Below are 24,461 nucleotides of genomic sequence, written 5' to 3'. Positions count from 1 at the left end.
TCAAAGCAACGGCCCCATGCAAGATCTTCTGCTGTTAGACAGTCCTCTCCTGTTCAGAACCTTCACGCGGTTCTGGTGCAGGGTCTTCTTCTTCACTGCATGCAGGAAGAATGCCTTTGTTGGCCTAAGGAGAGGACCATCCAGATCCCTGAGATGGGCAGCCAGCTTGATCTCCGGAAAGGGATCGTCGCCATCTGGTTCGGTCCCCCGGCCGTAGTCCATGAGAAGAGGCCTCTCCCTTGCGCTGAACCTGTTCCTCCACCGTTGCAGCACATCCTCGACTGCCTGAACAGAGTGTATGCCTAATATAGAGCCCATGGCCTCTGAGCCCATTAGGTCTGGATCTGCCGCAGCCACTATGTGCTCCAGAAGCACAGTCCGGGTCCGACAGAGTGCTGCCATCAGCCTGTCTCCGTGCACTACGGGTTACCTTAGCAACCAGAAAAGAGAGTCAGAGCTTTTCCTTGTTTCAAATTTAAAAAGGGCCCATGCCTTAACAACACTTTCATAAAATAGAGGTAGCCCCAGACACACCTGGCCACATCTCTCCACGTTAGATCTGCCGGCCCTGTTAAAAACCTCTGAACAAAATGAATTCTAAAAGTGGCGGTTCTGCTGGCCAGGTGGATGAGACCCTGCCCTCCTTCCTCTCTAGGCAGGTACAGCACCCCCTGCTGGACCATTCCAGATAGATACCATTCCAGAAGAAGTTTAGAACTCTTGTCTGTACTTGAGCCAACAACCCCGAGGGGGGTTCCAGGCAATTAAGCTGGTGCCACAGCACAGAGGCCACCAGGTTATTGAGGACAAGAGTTCTACCTGTGTACGACATGCGGGGGAGATTGTTGAATTTTGCCTTCAGTTTTTTCCAATTGTACCAAGCCAATTCCTTTATAGTCTTGCCTCAGCCACCCTCTCGCCAGACCAGATTTTGGGGAAACACCGGTAGACCACTGTTCCACCTGCCAACGGCCAGGGCTTCGCTTTTCTACCAATTAACCTTTGCCGCAGACAGGCGATTGAATAAAACAGTTAAATTAACTAAAACATCCACATCCTTTTGACTACACACCATTACTATCATCTGCATAGACATATAAAATATTTTTTTTTGCTAAAAGAAGGTAAAATCAGGCCATCAATGTTTGCACGAATCCTAGAGAGGAGGAGTTCAAGGGAGAGAGCATGGAGCATTTCAGACAGGGCGCAGCTTTGCCGGACACCTCTATGCACCCTGAAGGAAGCACACAGACTGCCGTGTCACTTGCATTGTCACTGTACAGGACACGGATCATGGCTATGAAATCAGGGCTGAACCCATACCTCTCATCCTTGGACAGAATTTTGTAATCCAAGCACAGCAGAGACACTGGGCACCAATTTTTGATGTCCTGCAAATCACCCTTTTTTGGGCAGAAGAGTGACCACTGCTCTCCGACAGGACAATGGCAGGAAACCCATGGCCAGGCTTTCGTTGAACATCTCCAGCATGTTGTGGGTCACAATGTACCAGAGGGCTCTGTAAAACTCTATGGTGAGCCCATCGACACCTGGAGCCCTCCAACCTTGTGACAGGTTATGTACCCCAGTCCAACAAGGTGGCAGTAATTAAACCGTTGCTTAAAAAAACCATCACTGGATCCTGATGTGCTAGCAAATTATAGGCCTATATCCAACCTTCCTTTTATCTCAGAATGTCTTCTCACACAAATACGTCGATCCAAACAAGCTTAGCATTTTCTTAGCAAATGCTCAAATCTCTCGAAACTTGTTCTTATCCAGCTGTCGGTAAAAGTTGGCGAGAGAAAGCTGCTGGTGCCGACTGCGGCTCTCTGCATCACACTGTACCTCAATGAGCTCCAGCTGCAAATGGTCTGGAACATCATCTGTGTCCATGGAGAAAGGTGAAGAAAAAAAGTGATCTCCTTAATAGCTGCAAAATCCTGAAAGCATTGTCTGAACTCTTCAGCCAGATGAAATATCTGATGTGTACCTCCTCGTTTGTGCACTGACATTGCTCTGAGGGAATCTGGCCATGATTTCTTGCAGCGCTGAAGTTTGCAGTATTGGGTTGGGTCTGGTGGGTAAATGAGGAACAGCATTTAGTGTGTAAGCTACTTCATATGCAGGTAACAGTACTGTTGCCCAATGTATTAGGTCTATGTGCGGGTTAAACGTTATTGATTTTATGAGAGAGGCTTTGGGCCGGATGAAATTTGAACACGGGCCACATTTAGCCCCCGGACCGGACTTTGGGCAACTCTGTCCTAGACAGACAAATTATCATACTTAGAGGGTCGTCTAATTATTAGGTTAATATTTTAGTTATGCTGCTATAGGCCCGAGGCTGCTGGGGTCCAGAAACATGATGACCTGAAAGACCTCTGTCACCCTGCCGGGTCATGGCTGCTCTCTGTTTCTTGTGTAATTTCTCTCTCCATTGCACACTCCCTTTTCTTGCCCGCCTCTACGAGTTCCTGCCCTGTGCCCGAAAACAGTGAGTGGATTACTCTGTTCTGCCCACGGTTCTTTTCCAACCCAAAAATAAGCTAGAGGGAGCGTCCATATCAGTGATGTTTTGAATCCGGGACCAACCAGTGCACCCTGTACTTGACCGTCCAGCAGGCTGGCTAAGGCCATTTCTTTGGACTTGAGGACTTCAATGTGTCCTTGCTCTCCTGTGGAACTGCTAATTGCCTTTAGTTCCACTATCTCAGTTTCCGGGTCTTTAATTGATCTATACTGCTCACAAAAATTAAAGGAGCACTTTAAAGAAACACATTAGATACATCAGATCTCAATATGAAGTTGGATATCTATACAAATAACGGCAGGGCATTGTCTTAGGAACAAAAGGATGCCAAGTCTTTTAATGGAAATAAAAGTTTTCAGCCTACAGAGGGCTCAATTGTGTAGACACCATAACATCAGAGTGAAATGAAGATGTGGCAGGCTAGTCCATTTTTTCCAAAACTTAATTTCTGCAACTCAAAATGCTTTTCAGTATCTTGTGTGGCCCCCACGAGCTTGTATGCATGCTTGACAACGTCGCGGCATGTTCCTAATGAGACGACGGATGGTGTCTTGTGGCATCTCCTCCCAGATCTGTGTAAGGGCATCCCTGAGCTGTTGTACAGTCTGAGGAGCAACCTGGCGGCACCTAATGGACCGAAACATAATGTCCCAGAGATGTTCTATTGGGTTTAAGTCAGGGGATCGTGTAAAATGTAAAACCAGTCCTGTTTTGAGGGTTTTCTAATTGTTGCCACTGAAGTGCACCAGTTGTTAATTCCATGAACACCAATACAGCTGAAATTGATTAACGAGGCCCTCAGCTGCTTAACCAACCAGAAAATTATCAGACAGGTTTAATTCAAATCATGCCAGGCCCAATAAAAAAAGTGTTCCTTTAATTTTTGTGAGCAGTGTATGTGTGTCTTGCATGGCCTTGAGAGTATACTGCCGGCATAGGAGCTGTATCTCCGTTTTGCCATGGTCCCACCACTGTATAAGACATGTAAAATCAGATTTCCTACGCTTAAAAACAGACCAGAAAAAGCAAAAATCCTCTCTAAAACCATTGTCCAGTGCGAAACAGTTAAGTTAAAATGCCAGTACTCACTCTTGGGTAAGATTTTCTTAATAGTGACTTCACTTAAAACCAAAGAATTATCCATAGAACCAACTGGCATAATTTTACAACCTCTAAAAACACCGAAGTGGTGTTTGAAGCAATAAAATCTGTCGAGCCTGGCCAAAGAGATTCTATATTCACTCTTCTGACCGGCAACTATTTAATTTTTTAACTTTTTTGTAACTTAACCTTTTCTAAAAAGCTCTGCCTCTCTGTGCCGTTGGTGGGTACATAAATATTAATAAAAACCAAGGTGTGTTTCTGGAGGCACACCTTCACCAGCAGACACCTTGGCCTCACCACATGCTCCACCTCCAGGGACGATGGAGTCCCGAGAAAAGAGGAAGCCCACTCCACCACTGAGGGAGGTGTTGTGGCTCAGCATCTCTTGTCCCTTACACGCTTTCTCCTAGTCCACTTCATTGCCTCCGCCACTGTGGACCTCTCGTAAAAACATCAATAAGCTTTCTCGATTCTGTGTTGAACACTAGTGCCCATTTCGCCACATCACTGGCTCCGTTCACATTTAACGTTCCCACTCTAAAGACACTCATGATGAAAATCAAAGACAGTAAAACAAACAAAAGGAAACACAATAAGCAGTCTCATTGTTTATAAGTTGAGCTGTTTTCTCGCTTTACCCTCGTGTTTCTTGTGTCTAAAAATCTCTGGGTTGGTGAGATCCGATGCCGCTCTGTGTTTGATTAAGTGGCTCGTCGATTGAATAAAAAGGAGCTTGTCAGGGAAATATTTCTCCAGATCAAGGCCTTTCATGTACTTGGTTTGTTGGAGAAAACATTTATACATTGTTGCAGGATAAAGCTCTTTTCCCTGGCTGTCAGACATTGTGTGTGACATCTCACCACAGTCAGACATGAAATCACAGTCACTACAGTTGTATCCACACTAGCAGCTGCATCCTCCAGCTGTCCAGCTTTACTGTTCTAAACGTCTTTCGTAACATTTTTGCGCTTGTTGCGCCGCTTCACGGGAGCAAGCCACCACTATCGGTCTTTTCCGCTCACACTCCTCCCACCGGAAGAAGAAGAAGTCTACTTCCGCGTTGTTCGCTTTGCTCGTGTTTGGCACATTTTGATCATGCTTTCTGTCAACACAATGAATGGAGAGGGTGACAACGAGTTCATGGGGTTTTTGTCCCTTCACGCTGGACCTCTGCACGCAGCAGGAGTACCGCAGATCTATTGGAAGACTTTGCATCATAAACTCAACAACGAGGTCTATTTTCTTCCAAACCTTTTCACAGTACCAACAGCGTCTTCAACTTTTGGCTGTAATAACATTTTGTCTGAATTAGAGAAAAATAAGAATTTTATTATTTGACAGAAATCTTACTGACAGTTCGCATGGATTACCACACATACCACTTTTTCTATTGCGGTAAAGTGAGCTGCCCCTTATTTTTCTCTGGTTAAATAAGCCGCTCTGCTTTTTTCAGTGCGCGCATCTCACAAAAAAGTATGAATCTTGAAATGAATGAGTGAAGTTGAACAAGCGCCTTGAAACAATTTTGATTGTATAAGACGCTATATAAATAAAGATTGATTGATTTATTGATTGAATAAAAATCTCTTATTGGCAAGGATTCTTGATCAAACTGATTGATATAATCAGTACATCTTACATCACAAACAATATGAAGTACTCTGAAGTTTTTGAGAAAGTGCCTTACAAAATAAAAACCTAAGAAACATTTAGGGTTGCACACAAATACTAATACTTTATTCATCCACAAAGCCAGTTTTCTGCCCGTGCCTTCTATCACAGCCTATTGGGTAGGTTAAACTGCATTTCATACCAAATGAGATCTTTTATTACATTACATTTTATTAACATAAAATCTAGTTACTTATCTAAAGATAATATAATAACATGAAAAGGACTGCTTTTAAATACAATTTTGCTGTACAGAGTGAGAACCAGTTGCCATGATTGATCAACACTGATGAGGCAAACCAAACTTAAAAATTTTCTATTGTTTGTCATGTCTCATCAATCTGTCACAGCAAATACAGTAGATTTTATTTTACTATTTGTGTAGTTTTTCTTCTATTTAGCCTCTTTAAAACTGCTGGACTGTTTTTCTTCTCTTGTTTTTTTTTTCTCTTTTGAAGATGTTTTTGCTTTCTATCCAGAAGGCTTCTTCAGTTCTGAACTCACTAGGGACAGCGCTTGAAAATATAGCCTTTGTGGACCATTAGCATGCTAATGATCTGCCCACAAGGGCTATATTTTGACCGGGTCACATTGCTCTGCGAGTTCAGAACTGAAGAAGCTTTCAGAAGAAGCCTTCTGGATAGAGAAGAGAAGAAAAACATTCCAGTTGACACTGAAAACTACCTTGCACAAGTAGATGTGTTTCATCTAGCTGGTATTAACTGGTTACAGCAAGTATGGTTTGTCTCCTGTTGCAAGTGCTGGCTGACTGGATTCTGATTGCATGAATGTTTTAAATGAATGTTTTCTGTAAATAACATTGATTTCTCTGTTATCAACTCAAGTATTTTTCTGCCTGATACTGGGCTCACATTATTTATTATGTTATAGATCTATGATGCTGGGGAAGTTTTTGGAATCATGAATGTGACACAAGAAAAAGACAGTGAAGATGATGAGGAAAAGAAGGCCAATACTGTAGCAGTGATCTGCAGTAAAGTGGTTGTGACACGGGACAGTGGGTTGCAAGCCTCTGATACATCAAGGTGAGCCACAAAGATCCAATTAATTTAATAAAAGGGAAATTAATTGGATTTAATAAAAGGGAAATAAATTGAGTAGTTTTAGAACTGGAATTCGTACTTGCATAGTACAATGTCCTGACAATGTTGGTCTTATTTAGTTACTAACAATATTTTAAAATTCAGTGAGCTGCTGTGTATTTACTCTAACATACTAAGATGTAGTATGTTTCCCCCTTTTTTCTCTCTGCGTAAACTTTAACAAAAATTTTGGGGGTTACCTGACGTAGCAATACAACATAGCAATTTCTGACAAAGGCTCAATAAATTTCTATTCAAGTCTATTTTAGTGATATGATTGAATTTCCTCTAACTTATTTTTAAAAATCAATAATCTTGGTCCCCGTGCTTGGTGGCTTAGTGTAAAAATGAGGCTGGAGTATAGCCTATGACACAACAGGAGCCAGTTGGAAAGCAGTTATAGATTAATTATGCTTTTAGCTAAGTTTAGATTTCTTCAATTTCCACTGTAATTCCTCCATACATGTGTTTTATATGTGAACAGTAAACAAAAGGCCACTTAACATGTTTTATCAAACTAACTACCGTATTTTCACGACTATAAGGCGCACCTAAAACACTGAGATTTTCTCAAAAATCGACGGTGCGCCTTATAATATGGTGCGCCTTGTGTGTGGACTGAGTTCCGAAATCTGCTTAAATACAGAAATAGCACCCATAACTGAGACTGCACCTTTTAATACAGTGTGCCTTATGGTCGTGAAAATACGGTATACAGTATGATGGATGATCTGAAAAGACATTTGTGTTTTTGTTGAAAAGAAAACAGTCGAAGAAACAGTCTTCATAGTTCCATAGTTGGTAAAATAAGTAATTAAAAGTGTTACTTTTTTTCAGTAAATAGTCCTAAAATGTATTTATCCCGGTGGGGCTTTGAGGAAGTAATAAATATTCATAAATAAGCCGCATTGCTTTATAAGGTGTAGGGGTCAAAGCATGGGAAAAAAGTAGAGGCTTAAAGTGCGGAATATACAGTATCTGAATAAGAGCCAAGTACCGTATTTTCACGACCATAAGGCGCACTGTATTAAAAGGTGCTGTCTCAGTTATGGGTGCTATTTCTGTATTTAAAACATACATAAGGCGCACCGTATTATTAGGCACATGCTGAAACATACAGTAAAAAATGACAACGGAAGTAAAACAGTGAGTTTCGACACATTTATTGAACAAAATATCCTTTCTTCCGCCACAAAACCATCAAAGTTTTCATCTTCTGTATCTGAATCAAACAGCTACACTATTTCAATGTCCAACTTTCCGAATTCCTCTTCTTAATCATCTGAATCAGACTCACCGACCAGTTCCGGTTCAGCGTTGATGCCGGCTTTTGTGAAAGCTCTTACAATACACGAAGACGGTATCATAGCCCATGCATCTACAATCCACCCGCATATGGTGGCATAACTTGCCCGCTGCTGCCTCATAGTCTTTGTGAAGGAGTGTTCGCCTTCCGTCATCCAGCGCTCTGTCCATTTCCCTGCCAGCCGAGAACCACGGTGAACGACGACTTCTCGTGCCTCGTTGTGCGTATCGCCACCGTGCTGGTCCCTTTTTCTCCACTTTGTGGGTCAAAGGGATGTTAAAAGTCAGAGGGATCTCATCCATGTTGGTGATGTGGCTGGGCGCGGTTATCTTGTCGCGGCAGTAGGTGCGGAAGATGGCCACCCTCTCCTGGTAATCCGCTGGCAGCCGCGGTGCAACAGTTGTACTTGCGCGTATGGAGAGATGCCGCCGCCTCATAAAGCGTAAACACTAAGATTGCTCGATTGCCATTTTCAGTCGCATATTCGATGGCCTGCAGTTTAAAGTAAGCCTCATTCATACGCGTCTCGCTTGACCGGCGCCATTTTAGGGGGTCCTTACACGTAGGTGTGCCACTAATCGATTGGCGGAGCGTTTACCGTAGTGCAACCACCAAAGGCGCGCAGCAGTTTTTGGAACTCAGTCCACACACAAGGCGCACCATATTATAAGGCGCACCGTCGATTTTTGAGAAAATCTCAGTGTTTTAGGTGCACCTTATAGTCATGAAAATACGGTACTACACCTATAGAGCTTTAGCATGACCTGCATTTGTTAGGTACAGTTATTTTAAAGAAAATATGTAATACGCTCGTAAGTGTGAACACTAACCTGGCAAGACAACATTGCTGAAGAAAAAGTTTGTTCAAGTGATGCATCACAAAATTTGGATAGACCTGTGAAATACTGAGAGAACATACAGTAGTCTGTTCTAAACTCCTGAGACTCCATAATTAACATCAAGTCTGACACTGCACATGACTACCCAAACACCATAGCAACAGTTTAGTGTGGAGGTAGGAAGGACACGACAAGAAACCGTTAATTGCTTTCAGAGAAACAAACTATAGCTGCCATAGCTGCCAGTATGCACCAGCCAATTATCTGACTGGAATTCAATGGCAAATCTATTAGCAACAAGTAGATAGAAGAGGAGGTTTTTTGAAGTCATCGTTACCATCAACGGCTTTTGTACCAAGTATGAAATACACTTCTGAATTTATTTGTTTTGTTTGTACAAAGTTGTGGGTGTTACCAATATCTGGCAAAAAGATTATTTAAGTACGTCTTAGAATTATATTGATTGATGAAGACTGGTACTTGTTTTACCTGCTATATATGTATTAGTAGAACATAAAGGAAACAATGACCACAGATTAGTTGCCCTGTTACGCTTATTTTTGATAAGAGTGTTGTGCTTCATTGAGTTTAATGTTCAGTGTTTGTCCGGTGTGGAATGCAGCATTTTCCTGGTTGATCATGCATGGACATACCGCGTTGACCATGCTCGACAACAGTTGGAACAGGTACCTGGCCTGCTGGCAAGAATGGCAGCCCTCATGGAGGTGGACTTCCATGGGGAAGTCCCAGATGTTGGCACAGTGGAGTTGGTGATGGAGCGCATGTGGAAGTACAACCAGACCTATCACCTTAATCAAGGGGTTTGTTTGACTTGATTGAATACTCATTCCTGATTTTAATCACTATTAAATTCACATTTAACTGACTTTCTGAAATATGTGTGCATTTGTGTTTAGTCTGCAGAGGAGAAGGTTCCTGTGTGGTACATCATGGATGAGTTTGGTTGCAAAGTGCAGCACTCAGACCACCCAAGTTGTGCCATGGTGCCTTTCTTCTATATTCAGGGTCAGCTGGCGTACTCCTTACTCTGGCCTTTGCAGGACCTGCAGAAAGGAGGTGAATACTGGATGCACACACAGCAACGATGTTATCTACAATTCAAATCCATGTAAAGGATAGAAAGGCATTGAAAAGCTGTAGCACAAGACCACATTGTCATAATTCAGATATAACTGTTGTCATGATAACAAAATTTTGATACTGCAATAATACAATTACACTATTAGAGGGATATGCTAATCAAATTTATGTTTTTTCCCCTGTAATTTCCACAGATGAAGTAACTCGAGATTATACATATGGAGAAACAAACCCTCTTGTGAAACGATGTCGTCTTTTACCGTGGATACCTGGCGATCTTGAGGAAGTCAATATTGTAACCACTGAACCCCCCGACGCATACTATGAGGTGAAACCAAACCCATTTTTCTGGGCTTAATAGAATAAAATAGAATACAGTAGAACACACTGATAGAAATGATGTGTGTTCATATGGAAAATGCAACATGAAATTAGGTTACAGTAAATTTTCTTAAAGGGAAGCAGAATTTCCACTTGAAGTTTTCAGCCAACATGAGCAACAAAAAATAGTCAAGTATGGTCAGAACATGGTCACATTTATTGTTCCTTATCAAAAATTTATGTAAAATTAAATATTTACATCATACAACATGTATTTGCACATTTCACCAGAAAATGCAAAGTTATTATTTTTGTTATGTTGGGTTTACATGACACTGTCTGTTTTGGAATAATGGAAGAACTGAAAACGATGTAGTTGCCATGCAGGGCCACTATGTGGTACTGTGGGATTTGTGTTGTGCGTTTTCTGAAACTATCGTTTTCCCCATTTCCATGGAAACGCTTAACACTCCAACCAGTTTTCAAAAAGCAGAGAGCCAAAACATGACAGAAGTTGTAAATGGGGCCCAACAGCAGCTGTTTTGTTGGGAGCAGATCATATCTCTGCCATTGGAGGGTAGTGTCTTGTCTACTTACGGCCTTCTTTGCCTGTCAGTAAATAAACTGAAATGCAATTCACGGTTATATGAATGACAGTTTGGACATATTTGTAGTAGGTAGTGGAATGAGCTTGATCTCATTAGGTTAAAAATGTTCATTATGTCAGTGTGGTGCATTATTTCATGATATTTCAGGTAGAAAGGTAGAAAGGAACCATGAGATGATTGGGTTAGTTCCACAAAAATTATTTTTTCAATCCTGTTTCTTCCAATTCCAGAGTGTAATATCAGAGAACAAGGAGCAACTCCCTGTGGAAATCAAACCCTCCACTGTGCCTCAGAACAAAATCTTCAAGTAGGTGTCTTACTTTAACAGTTATTTACTTTTGATTTTACCAATGAAGACCTTTGTTATTAAGACAAAGTATTTGCTTCGGTAAGCATGTAAGGCAAAATTGAGGTTTCATTTTAAATGTTATCCAAAAATAAATGTGTTTTCATTCGTAATTGTTTGTTTGATTTAATATATCAGTGGGACAGTGTGCAAGAGCATTAATCATTTACTAGAAAGGAGGAGACGCTTGCACCACATTTAGCTGTAACTGCTAAGTTCCATCTTGAACCATCGTCTCACTCCTAACCCTGCACTATTAGCATCCAGTCCGATACCCTTTTTCTTGTGACAGTGTGTCCTTATTGGGAAACGGGAGGACCAGGCACCCAGTAACTTTTGAATCCTCCTCCCATGTCAGCGTGGTCAGATCAGTCTTATAGCTCGCCAAAGTCACCCCGACTAGATCCCTGAGCTCCATCAGCCTGTGCAGCTTTTAAAACAGACTGTTTCATCTTTTTTCCACTTCCTTCCTTCCAATTTGTGTTTTGGTCTTGCATCTGCTCCTGAACAAAGGATGTCACCTTTGTGGGAGTTCCCCATTCCTCCACAATGATGGGGAACCAATTTTCTTTGTGTGTATGAGGGGAAATATCGTAATAAAATGGTACGCCATCTTTAAAATGGTGACTTACAGCCAGATAAGCATCCATGGTCACGATGGATGGACATGATAGTGCCCATATCCAAGGTCAGGCACCCAGCAGTGGCCTGCTAGACAGGGGTTTTGGCCTTTCTTGTGTCTTCTAGTTTTTTTTAATTGTGCTTTATTTTAGAAACAGCTTGATAGTTAACTGACTATTTTGCTCCTTGGAACAGTCAAGCAGCCGAATTTCATGTCATATGTGACATACAGTAGCAGTGCTTTGATAGGACCCACACTTCCTCCTGTCTTCTTTTAACTTTGACTAGTTTCTACTTTCTCTGCAACCTAAGAGGAGCACAAGTTCCCTCCCACTACGTGTATACTGTATACATGGTACAGGGGCACCATGAAGAGATTCATCAGCAACTACATCATTACCTGGTGTGGAGGCAGCACCACCTGCTGGAAGACACTGCAGCACATAGTAAATGCAGCCTGCAAACTCCTTGGTGCCCCTCTGCCCTCCCTCATGGACATTTACTCCACCCGCAGAGCCATCAGTATTGCTAAGGACACCTTCCACCTCTCACACACCTCCTGTCTGGCAGCCCGGACCACCAGACTCTTGAACAGCTTCCTACATCTTGCTGTCAGGAGCATCAACTTAGTTTACAGGTTTTTTTTTACAGCAGCTGAAATGGATTATTTAACAGTTGTTTCTCTTTAAACGTTAGTGAAGCATTAAACAGTGTCCGGAAGGGCTTGGCTGAGAGTAGAGACCTGTGCTGTGAGTTTTTGGCAATTCACAAAGTAACCTGCAAATCCCACGATCTGAAAAGACTCAATGTTTTGACTCCCCCAGTCCACAGAAATCCTTGACAACACATCCCCTACATATGTGTGAGGGTGCAGTCATGTGACCCAGACAGGTTTCTCTGCTGCATGAGAACAATTCTGGCTTATTTCCTGTTCATCCTCTATACCTCACACTTCATATGCAAGTCAGCAACTTGCCACCATCAGCCAGTTGGTTGCCAGGCATTGTTCACAAATCAAAACCTGTAGACCCTCTGAACGAATAGAAGCTTGGGAGTGGGAGTGGGATTGGGACACAGATAAGCACCCTTATCCTATGGAATTGGGATACTAAAGCAGTCCACCATTAGATTTTATAAAATAAAAATATGATAGTAGTTATATATACTATAGTTTTATAAATACAATTTAAGTAAAGATACAATTCCATATTATGCACCAATATCTTTTAACCATGATCTAGTCCTCTACTGTATTTCTGTCTACAGAAAATGTCTGTTTTGACAAGACTAATTTATTGTCACACAGTGTTTTAATGTAATATTAATAATAATGTTAATAATACTTTTATAAAGTCAACTGTCTACAACATTTCAGTGTCGTCCTTGTCTGCCTTTCTTAAAGGGTTTACTCTGAAATGTTGCAAGTAACAAACAACCTGACTCACCCAGGATTCCAGATTACAGAGGAAGAGGAAGAGGCTGATATCTTGTGGAAATACAATCATATCAAAGACTACAGGTCAGTGATGGCAACATGGAAGACCCCTTTGCACCATGGTTATTTGAGTTCTTTAAGATAAGAACTGTGAGCCATTTAAGTTACAGGAAAACCTCTAAACTCACTCACTCTATCTCAATCTTTCTCTCTCACTATCTATCGGCCTCTATATCTGTATACATCTGTACCTCTCTATCTATCACTGTCTGTCTGTCTGTCTATCTATCTGCCTGCCTGTCCACCCGCCTGTCTGTCTAATTGTCTGTCTGTCTATATGTTTGTCTCTCTGTCTCACTATGTCTCTGTCTCTCTCATCCATCCATCCATCCATCCATCCATCCATCCACCCATCGATAATTATGTATTTCTCTAACAGGACACTAAGTGAGAAAAAGCCTCACGTGATGCTGAACCAATTTCCATGTGAAAGCCTCGTCACTGTGAAGGATTGCTTGGCTGCAGTTGCCCGCAGAGTTGCAGGGGGGCCGTCACCAGCTTGGCTACCAGAAACGTTCAACCTGCAAATAGAGCTGCCACAGTTCATCAAAAATTATCAACAGAGGCAAAAATGGTTGGACTATTTTAGTTATTGAAAACTCATGTTGCATCTTAGAGGTCCCATATTATTCAAGATTTTTACAAGAAATAATCTTTCTATCCAGCCCCCATAAAAATTTTTTTTTACATTTGTGCAAGAAGATTCCTCTCAGAGTAGGGATAAAGCATGCCCCTGAAATAGCCAGGGGGTTTGGCATCTGAAGCTTCAGTGCAAATGAGCGGCTGCTTTTGGTGTGCCCTCCTGAAGGCCACATCTCCCGGCACCATGGCAGCAGTCAGAGGCGGTGCAGCCCTCATTTGAATACTTAGCACGTTACCACTGTGGTACTGTGGCTTGCGCACTCTCATGAAACACACAAAACTAGTGCCTCACTCAAGAGGCCTATGAGGAGATCTCTACAGACACAATTAAATAATAATTGATTAGTTGTGAAATTCATGAGACAGTGCATTTTACTTAATATTGGACCTTTAAAAGGTTTTATGCTTTGTAGTTAATCAGTTATTCATGATGATTAGTTAACTGGCTCAGTCTTTCTTTGTATGTTTCAGTGGAGAAGATAACCACTGGATCTGTAAGCCCTGGAATCTGGCCCGTGGACTGGATACACACATTACCAACAACCTGGATTACATTATCAGACAAAGAGAAAGTATACCAAAGGTCATAACCAATACAGTATTATCATAATTTTGTTTTTTTGAAAATTAACCTTTTACAACCACTTAAATGTCGCATTTCCGTAGGTATTCACACCCTTTATGATTACACTTGAATTTAAAGTGTATTTAAAAATAATTAATTAATAAGGGCATTTCCACTGTAGGAACCCCCTGGGGGACAATTTACAGGAACTTTTACAGGCCCTAACCAAGTCCCTGCTCCAGGACAGATACTTAGATCACCAGGGAAAATACTCCCGGGTGGGACTTGAAGTTTACTTTGTGTTGTTGGGAGCTCTCTCAAATTCTTCAAAGCACCTTTTCCTCTTGTGTATAGCATCCACCGGCATGTTCACAAACACAAACCAGAAATGCTACAACCACCTCAGCTCCTTCCATGTTTACCTTCTTCCTTGTTTTCTTTAAGATTTTGGCTTTTGGCGGGCTGCCCGGGTGACATCACAGTCGCAACTGTCACAAAATGACATTGATTTGCCAAATGAAATGTAAAATGTACTTAACATGAATGAGAGAACTTTGAACCAAAGCAAAAGTCCTGTCCTGTTTGTCCTCAGTACAGGTAAGACAGGCTGTGACATTTCCCAGTGGCTGGAAACTATAACAGTGTTTTTTTGGGGTTCCATTGACTAAAGGTTACAATCTTTAAAATTCAAAGAAATTAACCCATAAAATATATCAATCTTTGTACTGAAGGTATATGGATTGAAATAAATCTCATTTTATTCACATTCTAATTTAGCCTCATGTATCTAGAAAGCAGAGTATCAGTATTGGCAGGTTATTTTATGTTCCCTCTAACTAGTCGTGCAATTTCTTTTGTAGGTGGTTTGTAAATATATTGAAAATCCAGTGCTGTTCAACCGAGAAGAGGTAGGAATGGTGAAGTTTGACATACGCTACATGCTCATGTTGCGATCTGTGGAGCCCCTGCGTCTCTACGCCTACAACATCTTCTGGTTGCGCTTCGCTAACAGGTGCATTAAATACAAATTCAAATAGATTTCAAAAGGTATAACATGTTTGAGTCATGTTTGGATAAGATAATTGGCCAAAGTTATAATCAAAGATTTACGATGATGTATTACAGGTTAGTAAAATCTGATACCAATCTGATGGGTACCCGAATCAAGGAAGCAGCAAATGCGAAAGCAGCAATCTACATACATTTATGTGCTGCCTTTATTAAAAATATATCCTTTACTATTATGGTTTGAATAGAACCAGTGCTGGAGCCAGCATGGTCTTATTTTCAAGTGAGAAAGAAGTACCAAACAAGGATTTTTCCTTTATATTCCCTTAACACTCTTTTTCAGCTGTGTCCTCAGCTCATGACGGACAATGTTCTTTCCAAAAGCATCAGCTGTGTGCACAATGGACATCCTGTGTCGATAATAATAGGTGTTGCATGGCTTTTAATATGATTTTAGGACATGGCCATTTTCTTTTATCTTAGGTATTGTAAACCACAACAAAAGAGAAGACAATAGAAGATGTAACGGTAGCACTAAATTTGATTGTTTGGTTGAAAATCATATCTAGTCAGTGTTTACTAAACCATGCAGCTAAATTAACCATTTTTATGTGTATGCTTTGTCAGGCCTTTATTGCAGTTAGTAGCACCTTTTTTATTGATATGATTTAATGAATATACCATTTTAATAATTTGTAAGAAATGGTGTTAAATAAGTAAAAATTCTGATCCCAAATGATCAAGACAATGACATATTTATTTTTTTCTCTACACACCACCATAATGTATTTGAAATTATGAAGTAAAGATGTGGCTGAAGTGTTCAGGTAATTTAAGTATCTGCCCAATAGCACTTAAATGCTAATTCATGACATCACAAAAAACAGAATAACAAAAACAAAGAGGTTTACAGTGTAATTTTCATAAAGGCTTGATGAACACAATTCTAATGTGGACCTAAACCTACCAGGTAAAATTATCACACTACACTACATCCTCTTTGAGGTTTTACTGGTGGCATTTACTGGCAGAAAAGGATAAAATAAGAGAATGAATCTTTACTATGCTACCCTTAAAACCTTGCTCTGGTCAGTTTTTAGTCCTCTAGAGTTTTCATATTAAAAAAGAGCAGTTCCCTTAAACTCATTTAAGATAGATTTAATCGCATTAGCTTGGCAAATCTGAAAGAATAGTATGAAAAAATAGAGGCAAAAAGTAAATTGGTTTGTAAATGTATTACTGTAATAATATATTTAACAAAAGCACATTCCTTCATTGCTCTAATGCAATATTTTGATATGTCCAACCCAGACCTTTCTTTTTGGACCATTTTGATGATTACCAGAAACACTTCACTGTAATGAATTATGCTGAAGGTGTGGAGCTCAAGCAGGTATTTTTTAAATGTTTTTTTCATGTTACTATAGTATTATTGATTTGTAAAAGTATATATGACCAATACAGCATAAATTCGATTAACTTGTTCATGGAATGTTGTTTCCAATTTGGGAACAATAAAACACATTTATCCATCCATCTATCTCATTTCAGAAAGGCCTTTTTTGATAACAAAAACCTATTTTCTTCTTTTTTGCCTGTGTTGGTTTGTATTTTACCTGTGAAGTTGATAGCAATACTGTATGTACGTTATAATTTACAACATGTTGGGCTAGTTCAGTTTGAGTGATGTTGTGATGTTGGACGTTTGCTATATTTCTAGGTGCACTTCAATGACTTCATCCCTATGTTTGAGAAGCAGTACCCTCAGATCACATGGAAAGAGATCGAAGTAAGTGCTCACTTTTTTGAAGATGTTATCAACTGCAGGAATCTGACTGGAAATGAGGGCTTGAATGTGATCACAAACATATGATAATTTTATGTTTAACATGTCCTTAGCTTAGGTAAAATCATTTTACTGACTGAATGTAAAGAAGAAGAGAGCCCGATAGATATACGTACATTCCGTGTCAAAGAAGTGTAGTCTACAGCATTCTAACTTTTAAACTAACTTATAGGACACTTGTATCAGAATGCTTTCAATGGGTGTTTTCTCTGTACATCTTTCACATTATATATGTTTCCCTGTTGTCAGCTACATTTACTGTCTTTGTTTAAATTTCATAGGCAGAGCTTTTCAAAGCTTTCAAAGAACTCTTCATGGCAGTTACATGCCGACCGCCTCCTTATGGCATTTGTCCCTACCCATCATCTCGAGCAATCTACGCTGTGGATCTCATGCTAAAATGGAGTACTGGACAAAATGGTAAGTGTCTCTTCACCATGATTTGAACCATTAGGGATTAAAATGCACAAACCATTAGGAATGACCAATGGCTACTCATTTGAAACAAAATAAAATCCAGAAACTCTTTGAATGTGTCTATTTTTTACATACATACCAGCACTCACTAAACAGGTATACCTTCACTCAGTGATGAGTGAAAATTGAATTGTAAAAATTTTGTGAAAACTGAAATATTACATTGACATAATTATTCAGACCCTTTTGACAGGAACTGCAGCATCCACTCTAAGTTAGCATGATGCCATATCAGCTTTTAGAGATGTTTGGGTTTGAGTCAGGGGTCTGAGTCAAACCTCCCCCCAAAAAAAACTTGGGGTAATGCCATCAGAACCAAAGAACTGAGAAGGAAAACTGTACCCTGGATCATAGGAGGAAACATTAATCTGAACAAACTGGAATCTACCGTATTTTCCGGACTATAAGCCGCTACTTTTTTCCTATACTGTACTTTAAACACTGCGACTTATTCTACGGTGCGGCTTATTTATGTATTTTTTCTATCGGCCGCTTTTCTGCTCGAGCAGAAAAGTTACTGCCGCGTCACAGGCACTGTTTGAAAAGAAAAGTAGTGATGGGCAAATGATACCGAGGCTTCGGAGCTTGTGTCACTCTTCCCGAAGCGGAGTGATTCGAAACACTGTGTCGGAGCTTGTATCAAAACACCAGTGTCAGGTGACCATCGCTGTTTCGCTTCGCGCTTCACTGCTTCAAAATGTTTCGAAGCCCCTCAATGGCTCAGCCTTTCAGTGTGTGTCATTGGCTCATGGCGTTTCAATGCATTCTGAGACAGATTTGAGTGGTTTGATGGCATATCAGCTATATAAGATGCATTAATATGCCTCAAAATTGTTGGGTTGTGAGGAGATAGAGATTTGGAGAGTGAGAGTTAGAGTATTTTGGCAAGTTTCATGGCGAGTACCACCAATAAGCAACGTTCTAGAGTTTGTGAGGACAAATAACTTTTCTGCTTCTGTGAAAAATCATTCCAAATCAAACATATGACAAATGACACACCATTATCTTTAAAGGTTTTCCTTAAAAACACTTCACACACACAAAAAAATGTTTCTGAATTCAAACACCATGATGATTTGCAAAGTAGGAAGGATTTCGAATCCTGTTAGGGACTTTTAGTAGTTTTTAAATAAATCTCAAAGTGTTCAATGAACCCTTAACCAACACTGAACCCTTAATATAATTTGCTTTTATTTTTTGGGTTAATCTTGAATGTGTTTTAGAGTAAGAGGGAGAGCATCTGCATATTTTATTGTAAAGACGATATAATTATTATTTGGTATGAATGAACAAAACCCCTGGATGAGCACACAATGAACTTTTATTAGTGTCATGGGATTGAAAGAGTGCTAGCGCTTCAGTCGTGCTCTTTGGAGGTTGCTATGGCTTCAGTTGTCCACCAGATGTCACCGTCACTGAAGTCTCGAAGCGTTGAATCTTTTTCGACACAATTGTTAGGAAAGCCTCAGTGCTTCATGAGGCTTCACTTTCCCACCCCTAAAGAAAAGCAAAGGTAGTGTAGCGTGTTGGGGAGGGTCAGTGTGGGAATTTCCCAGCATGCTTTGTGGCAGTGTGTCTGTGGGTTCAGGTTGGTGTTAACCCTGTTTTTGTTCATTGTAAATGTTATCTTTTCCAACTTTCAATGTTAGTGTTCTATTTATTGAGTTCTGGTTGTTGATGTATTTAATTACTGTTTTAATTACTATTTGCACCTGCACACCATAAGCCAGGTTATCTGTGTGATTGAAGACCTCCCTTCGTTGCTGTGTGTTGTTCATTATTTAATAAAAATGGCCCTTCCTGCAGTCCAACAGCAGAATAAGCTGGTAGAAGTCTGCGTCTGATGTCTTCCACGACCTATTGCGGCTGATTATGTGGCTTATAGTCCGGAAAATGCATGATAAGTATCATGTGAACCAGCCTAGTGTTTTCCCTTTGATTCCAATGAATTACTAAAGAAATAAAGCCTGTTTGGTAGTCAGATCCTCACTGAGGAGGGTGACTCAGAAGACTTTGGGTAACTGTGTTCCCGAGCAGCACTAGGTGGTCCCCTTTCAGGGCTGCCTCTATCGCAAGTATCACAACTGGTGAACACTTTTTGTAGTAGCCAAGTAGCCATTTCCTGTTTACGGAATTTCCCCCCATTTTTCTTCACAAACATCTTCAGATACTGTGAAATTCCTGGGCTGCCTTGCACAGACTGCTCTCTTGAGGTTTATTCAGAATTTAAAATGATATTTAGGTCAAGAAGCTTTGAGGGCCACAACAAAACCTTCAGCTTGGAGGATCATTATCCATTTTATGTGCATCCTCTTTTCTGCTTGATTTTTCCTTATTTTTATTCCTCTTGTCCTGTCCAACAGTGAGGCAGCAGAATTGGCATCTGAATGCCTCTTGGTATCTGTCAGTTTTTTTCTGCCCGGATGGGCCTGACGAACCATCCTGAACCATGAATACTAAGAATTTATTTTATAAATGAATCTTGAACCCGAGTGCTGGGGAACCTATGAACCAATGGACAATTACAACAACTACTATACAAGCAATAGACAGAATAGAAAAGAGAGAAAGGAATAAACAAAAAAGAACCCCCCCAGAAAAAGAAAACATTTCCCAACACAGCAATACAAGAAACAGAACTGAAAACAATCAACTTGATTTTTACCGGTAGTATTATATTTTCTTTTCAGAAATTGTTTGAATTGAATTCTCGGTACATCCTTTCTTCCCTCTGTGTAGAAATGTTCCCCTACCGCTCATTTCAACACAAAGTGTTTTATTTTAAATTCATCAGCCCTCAGGACATGTTTACAAAGGGCATCGGCTTCTAATGTCCTTTTTCAAATTTCTGATGTTGTACTTTGTGCTGAGAAGGCAGTTTTTCTTTTGATGATTCTGGTCCTTAAGTCCTCTATTGGGCTGAGCTGCAGCACAGTGGTGCTTCAAGGGAAAAGTTCCTTAGAAAGGGCAGTTCTTGAACCATTCATTGTCTGACTTCTCATTAGCCATCTAGCTTGGAAGGCCTTATAAACACCCAGCTTAAAGGTTCATAGTCACACAAACTGATGGGTCCTATAGTTGGAAATAGATAAATACAGGGTCATCACTCATCTGATGTGGTAGTTTTTTAATATAACTCTTGTAATTGTTAAATAGATTTTCACAGCTACTTTTTTGGAATTGGGGCTTGTGTACATTTATATATTTTAGCACTTTCTTTTACGTCTTGTAACTTGTATCTCTATAATCTTCATAATTTCATTTATTTCTGTCCATTCTAATCATTTATCAGGTGAGGATGTCATGCAACCTCAGATCCTGGAGTTGAACTTCAGTCCAGACTGTGAACGGGCCTGCCAGTACCACCCCTCTTTCTACAATCACATCTTCCAAACATTGTTCCTGGATCAGCCTGAAAACTGTCCTGTTACTCAGATCGTGTAATGGATGACATTTTCTAATTATTAGGATTTGTTCCCTTTTGCTTAAGGAATAAGGTATATTTTGATGTTCCCTTATTATTTTACAAACACATGCAGGAACATTTTTTTTAAAATAAGGTTAGAAAGAGCCATAAGTCTGTAAAAAAAAAAAATTGGCTCCAACAAAGTGTAAAACCCAATGTGACTTGCAGTACCAATTAAAGGTTCGATTCCCTTGCAAGTTTTTCCTTTTTTTTGATCCCATAAATCAGGCACAGCAGGCATTTGAGCTTTTATTATTACATGTCCTATAGCCAATACCATGTCTAATTAGGATGCAGTTTCATTCATAACGACATCTGCACTGCAGTACCATGAAGAAATGTCACAGATGACAAAATTATAACCTGTTTTATAAAGTAGAATACCTAAAATGTTCTTTAACAACACGAAAAATAAACGGCTGACAGTTGACTTGCAAATGTCTGTATTGTGGATTTAATTCTGCTGTCAACTACAGTATCAACTTTGTCACAACAGCTTATACTAGCAGGTCTGTTTGATCCAGTGGTCCTATGGCTGCTTTGGGCTTCACTTTTCTCCTGCAGATAATCTTCTCTCGAGTCGGTCCAGCTTGGCCAAATTTTCCTTCAGAAGTTTAGAACTGGGATTCAGAAGCAGAGCTCGTTGGTAGTACATCCTGGCTGCAGCGTAGTCTCCCTGCAAACAGTAAGTTCTATTATAAAGGTTGTTACACATTCTTGCTCATTGAGGGGTCAACTGTAAATCAATTGTGAAAATAAATAATGCATCGATTGTAAAAGTGAATTTCTATCAAACTGCACCGGGCTACAACTGGGCTACATTACAGAATAAGGTAGATTTAAATATGAGTGAATATTGGTTGACAGAGGAATACACAACTGAATATCTTTTATTATGTTGATGTTTGGCAAGTTTGACTGTTGTTACTTTAATGTGCTGAATTCCTCCCATGTTCATCCAGGCCTGAGACTGGTCAGGTTTGAGCTCCACTGCCAGTTTGTAGCTCTAGTATGAGAAAACCAAAACAGACCTTAATTAACTTTATTAGAATGCAGTGTTTTTGAAAAGCTAATGAAAATTAGCTGTCACCAGTTACAACAGGCATCTCTCCTCTTGTACATTCTGGAAATACTCACTCACTCCAGAGCCATAGTGACCTTCAACCCCAATGACTCCCAGATTAAGATTCACATCTCCAGCAAAAGCAGAGCTACATTTGTTATACGAACTGGACTAAACATGACACCAATTTCACACTAAAATTTGCACATCAATGTAGGATTTTCCAACTCATTATTATACCTTTACGTGCTCCAGAACACTGTGAGGGAAACATGGACCTCAGCATTTTTGCATCATACATTTTTGTCCCGTTTGCAAAGTAAACAAGCTCAGTGGAAATCAAACAATATCTTAAAGAAGTGAAGGCGGAGGGAATTTGGTGAATCTGGTAAGATTATAACAGACAACAAATAACTTATTTTGTTGAATTCATTGCTCCAGTTATTGGCCACTAAGTGAAGGAGTAATTCGTGCAGAATTTGTCTAAAAGCTTTGTTTGAAAACCTCACTGAGACAAAAGGTTATGTGTCCTTGCTCAAAGAGGCTCTCAGGAACTTCCCGAATCATTCTTGACCAAAGAATCCTCACTAAGAATTTTTAGGCCAAGATAGGAAGGAGATTCTCTGAGAGAATTGTTGTGAATAGGGGTCCAGAAATTTTATAATGTTAATAGCACACATGTATAATAAATCACCTAAAATTATCAATCTTTTTTGGGGGCTCATATCCTAGAATACTCATATTATAGAATAATCTACTGAAAATTCAGAAGAAGAGAAAGAAAGAGAAAGAGACCTTGAATGCTTGATCCAGCAGGTTCAATTCTCTGAGCTGGTTTCCTTTTGAGAAATACAACTCTGCTCTCACTGTCAGATCACCCAGATTCTGCTGGAGGGCCCTGTCCAAAGCACCCAAAGCCTGGCACAGAGGTATAATCAGAGCAAATTAACACAGAAGGATCGGTCCGAACAGAACAAGGGAAGTTGTCACAAAATTAGTCAACTGCCTAGTTTGTCCCAAAGCTCAAATAAAGGGCATTTTCTGTTAAGTATTAGCTCTATACACAGATAAAAACCTATTAACAACAGTTTGTGGTGTAACTGCCAAGGAAGGACGTACTTCTGCTGTCTGTACTTTAAGATTAATATTAAATGTGTTTGGAAAATGTAATAAGCATGCACATGAACCAACAAAGATTCTATTTACACACCTCTGTATAATTGCCACGCTTACTGTAGATGGCAGAAAGGAGTCGGTAACATTCAATGCAGCTGATTTCTTTGGATATGATTTCCAGCGTTAGCTTCTCTGCTTCATTGGTATGATCAGCCACAGCTAAAACCTGAGCCTGCAATGAAAAAAGTATGTATTTAAATGGATATATAACTAGGTGTAAAAGTATTTAGACAATGATAGCTTTTTGCCATTTAGCCTCAAAGTGCAGCTGTTGAAATATGAGACTTTTCAAAAACTATTTATTGCAGATGGGAAGGAATCCGGTTATGTAATAGGTAAATGGAAAATTTTCAATAAATGCCCAATACTCCATACGAATTCACCACCCTAATTCCATATTGGCAAGAATTGTTGTAATTTTCTGATAGAGAAAACTCACTCGTGGTCCAGAGTTGAGAGAATAAAAAACTTTTTAATGTGCACATAGTCCCTCACACAAATACAATCTCATGGAGCAGTCGTTGTGTCAAGACGGGCCCTGTCTTCTGAGGTAAACACTGTTGTGCTCTTGGTCAGATCAAATGTTCTATAGCAACAGGGTCTGTACCCATGACTTGCAAGGTTGCTTAAGAAATCCTTGATCACTGGATTCTGATGTGTTAGCAAATTAAAGGCCCATATCTAACTTTCCTTTACTTTTTTAAAGTGAAAAAGTGAGGAAAAGGTCTGTTTTTTATTTTCCGGTATTATCTATTGTTGAGAGCTATCAGCTGAAGATATCGATGCAAGTGAGTCTGCAATTCAGTCTTGTTGAAATCACCACAACCCCAGTGTTGTGATGAATAAAAGAATTTTCTTAAATGTATCTTGCGAAACCCCCACTGTACTAGGCAAACAAAGGCAGTTGAAGTGACGTGTTGGCGTGCACATGCTCACAAAAGCCAGCCATATGTCTGTGTTGTCTGGTTGCAGGGTGGTGGCCTCTCTGTACACCTGTAGGGCTTCCTCATAACGGCCCGTGTTGTAATACAGAGCTCCAAGTGGAGTCAGGATATCCACATTCTTGGTCACCTGCAGGGCCCTACAAGCACAGACAGAACCTGATGACGATTTTCTTTAGCATGAATTAGCTGTTGTATGAAAGTGACACAAGCATAGAAAATAATTTAA

General features: G+C 40.1%; 3 protein-coding genes and 1 long non-coding RNA gene across 8 annotated transcripts in view; 1 reads left to right on the top strand and 3 right to left on the bottom strand.

Annotated features, from left to right (window-relative positions):
- Positions 1–124: 124 nt before the first annotated feature.
- On the bottom strand, positions 125–4,708 carry LOC115247963 (uncharacterized). Its single transcript, XM_029831112.1, has 4 exons — positions 4,276–4,708; positions 1,994–2,077; positions 1,849–1,886; positions 125–430 (listed from the first exon to the last, which is right to left on the bottom strand). Exons 1-4 carry the CDS (start codon positions 4,508–4,510, stop codon positions 125–127), a joined length of 663 nt encoding a protein of 220 aa, XP_029686972.1. The 5' UTR covers positions 4,511–4,708.
- On the top strand, positions 4,660–21,249 carry ttll12 (tubulin tyrosine ligase-like family, member 12). Its single transcript, XM_003975432.3, has 14 exons — positions 4,660–4,870; positions 6,200–6,354; positions 9,179–9,377; positions 9,474–9,633; positions 9,852–9,985; positions 10,817–10,893; positions 12,956–13,072; positions 13,428–13,622; positions 14,162–14,273; positions 15,116–15,267; positions 16,575–16,656; positions 16,984–17,052; positions 17,391–17,529; positions 20,879–21,249. Exons 1-14 carry the CDS (start codon positions 4,733–4,735, stop codon positions 21,028–21,030), a joined length of 1,881 nt encoding a protein of 626 aa, XP_003975481.2. The 5' UTR covers positions 4,660–4,732; the 3' UTR covers positions 21,031–21,249.
- Positions 9,508–14,919, bottom strand: LOC115248037 (uncharacterized). The gene is made up of 3 exons (XR_003887067.1): positions 14,678–14,919; positions 13,453–13,569; positions 9,508–9,620 (listed from the first exon to the last, which is right to left on the bottom strand). It is a non-coding gene; the product is annotated as an uncharacterized lncRNA (long non-coding RNA).
- A 38-nt stretch (positions 21,250–21,287) lies between the features above and the next one.
- The window catches only part of tmtc1 (transmembrane O-mannosyltransferase targeting cadherins 1), a 28,273-nt gene continuing 25,099 nt past the window's right edge, over positions 21,288–24,461 (bottom strand). For all 5 annotated transcript variants that reach the window (XM_029831495.1, XM_029831493.1, XM_029831494.1 and 2 more), the window contains 5 exons: positions 24,228–24,372; positions 23,326–23,463; positions 22,911–23,033; positions 21,981–22,058; positions 21,288–21,728 (listed from right to left, as the gene is read on the bottom strand). In XM_029831495.1, the coding sequence (XP_029687355.1) occupies positions 21,600–21,728; positions 21,981–22,058; positions 22,911–23,033; positions 23,326–23,463; positions 24,228–24,372 (613 nt within the window). In that variant the 3' untranslated portion in view covers positions 21,288–21,599. The remainder of the gene's footprint in view (positions 21,729–21,980; positions 22,059–22,910; positions 23,034–23,325; positions 23,464–24,227; positions 24,373–24,461) is intronic.

The sequence above is a fragment of the Takifugu rubripes genome, chromosome 22 (genome assembly GCF_901000725.2).
Source record: "Takifugu rubripes chromosome 22, fTakRub1.2, whole genome shotgun sequence".
In the NCBI taxonomy this organism is placed as follows: domain Eukaryota; kingdom Metazoa; phylum Chordata; class Actinopteri; order Tetraodontiformes; family Tetraodontidae; genus Takifugu; species Takifugu rubripes.
This window is presented reverse-complemented; position numbering and strand designations above follow the sequence as displayed.

Coding starts and splice junctions, on each gene's coding strand:
- LOC115247963 (XM_029831112.1), bottom strand. CDS start 4,510: ATGTCTGACTGTGGTGAGATGTCACACACAATGTCTGACAGCCAGGGA. Junction 1,887..1,993: donor GTCAGTGCACAAACGAGGAG/GTACACATCAGA, acceptor CCATGGACACAG/ATGATGTTCCAGACCATTTG. Junction 431..1,848: donor TGCAGCTGGAGCTCATTGAG/GTACAGTGTGAT, acceptor CTGGTTGCTAAG/GTAACCCGTAGTGCACGGAG.
- ttll12 (XM_003975432.3), top strand. CDS start 4,733: ATGCTTTCTGTCAACACAATGAATGGAGAGGGTGACAACGAGTTCATG. Junction 10,894..12,955: donor CCTCAGAACAAAATCTTCAA/GTAGGTGTCTTA, acceptor CCTTTCTTAAAG/GGTTTACTCTGAAATGTTGC. Junction 13,073..13,427: donor AATCATATCAAAGACTACAG/GTCAGTGATGGC, acceptor TTTCTCTAACAG/GACACTAAGTGAGAAAAAGC.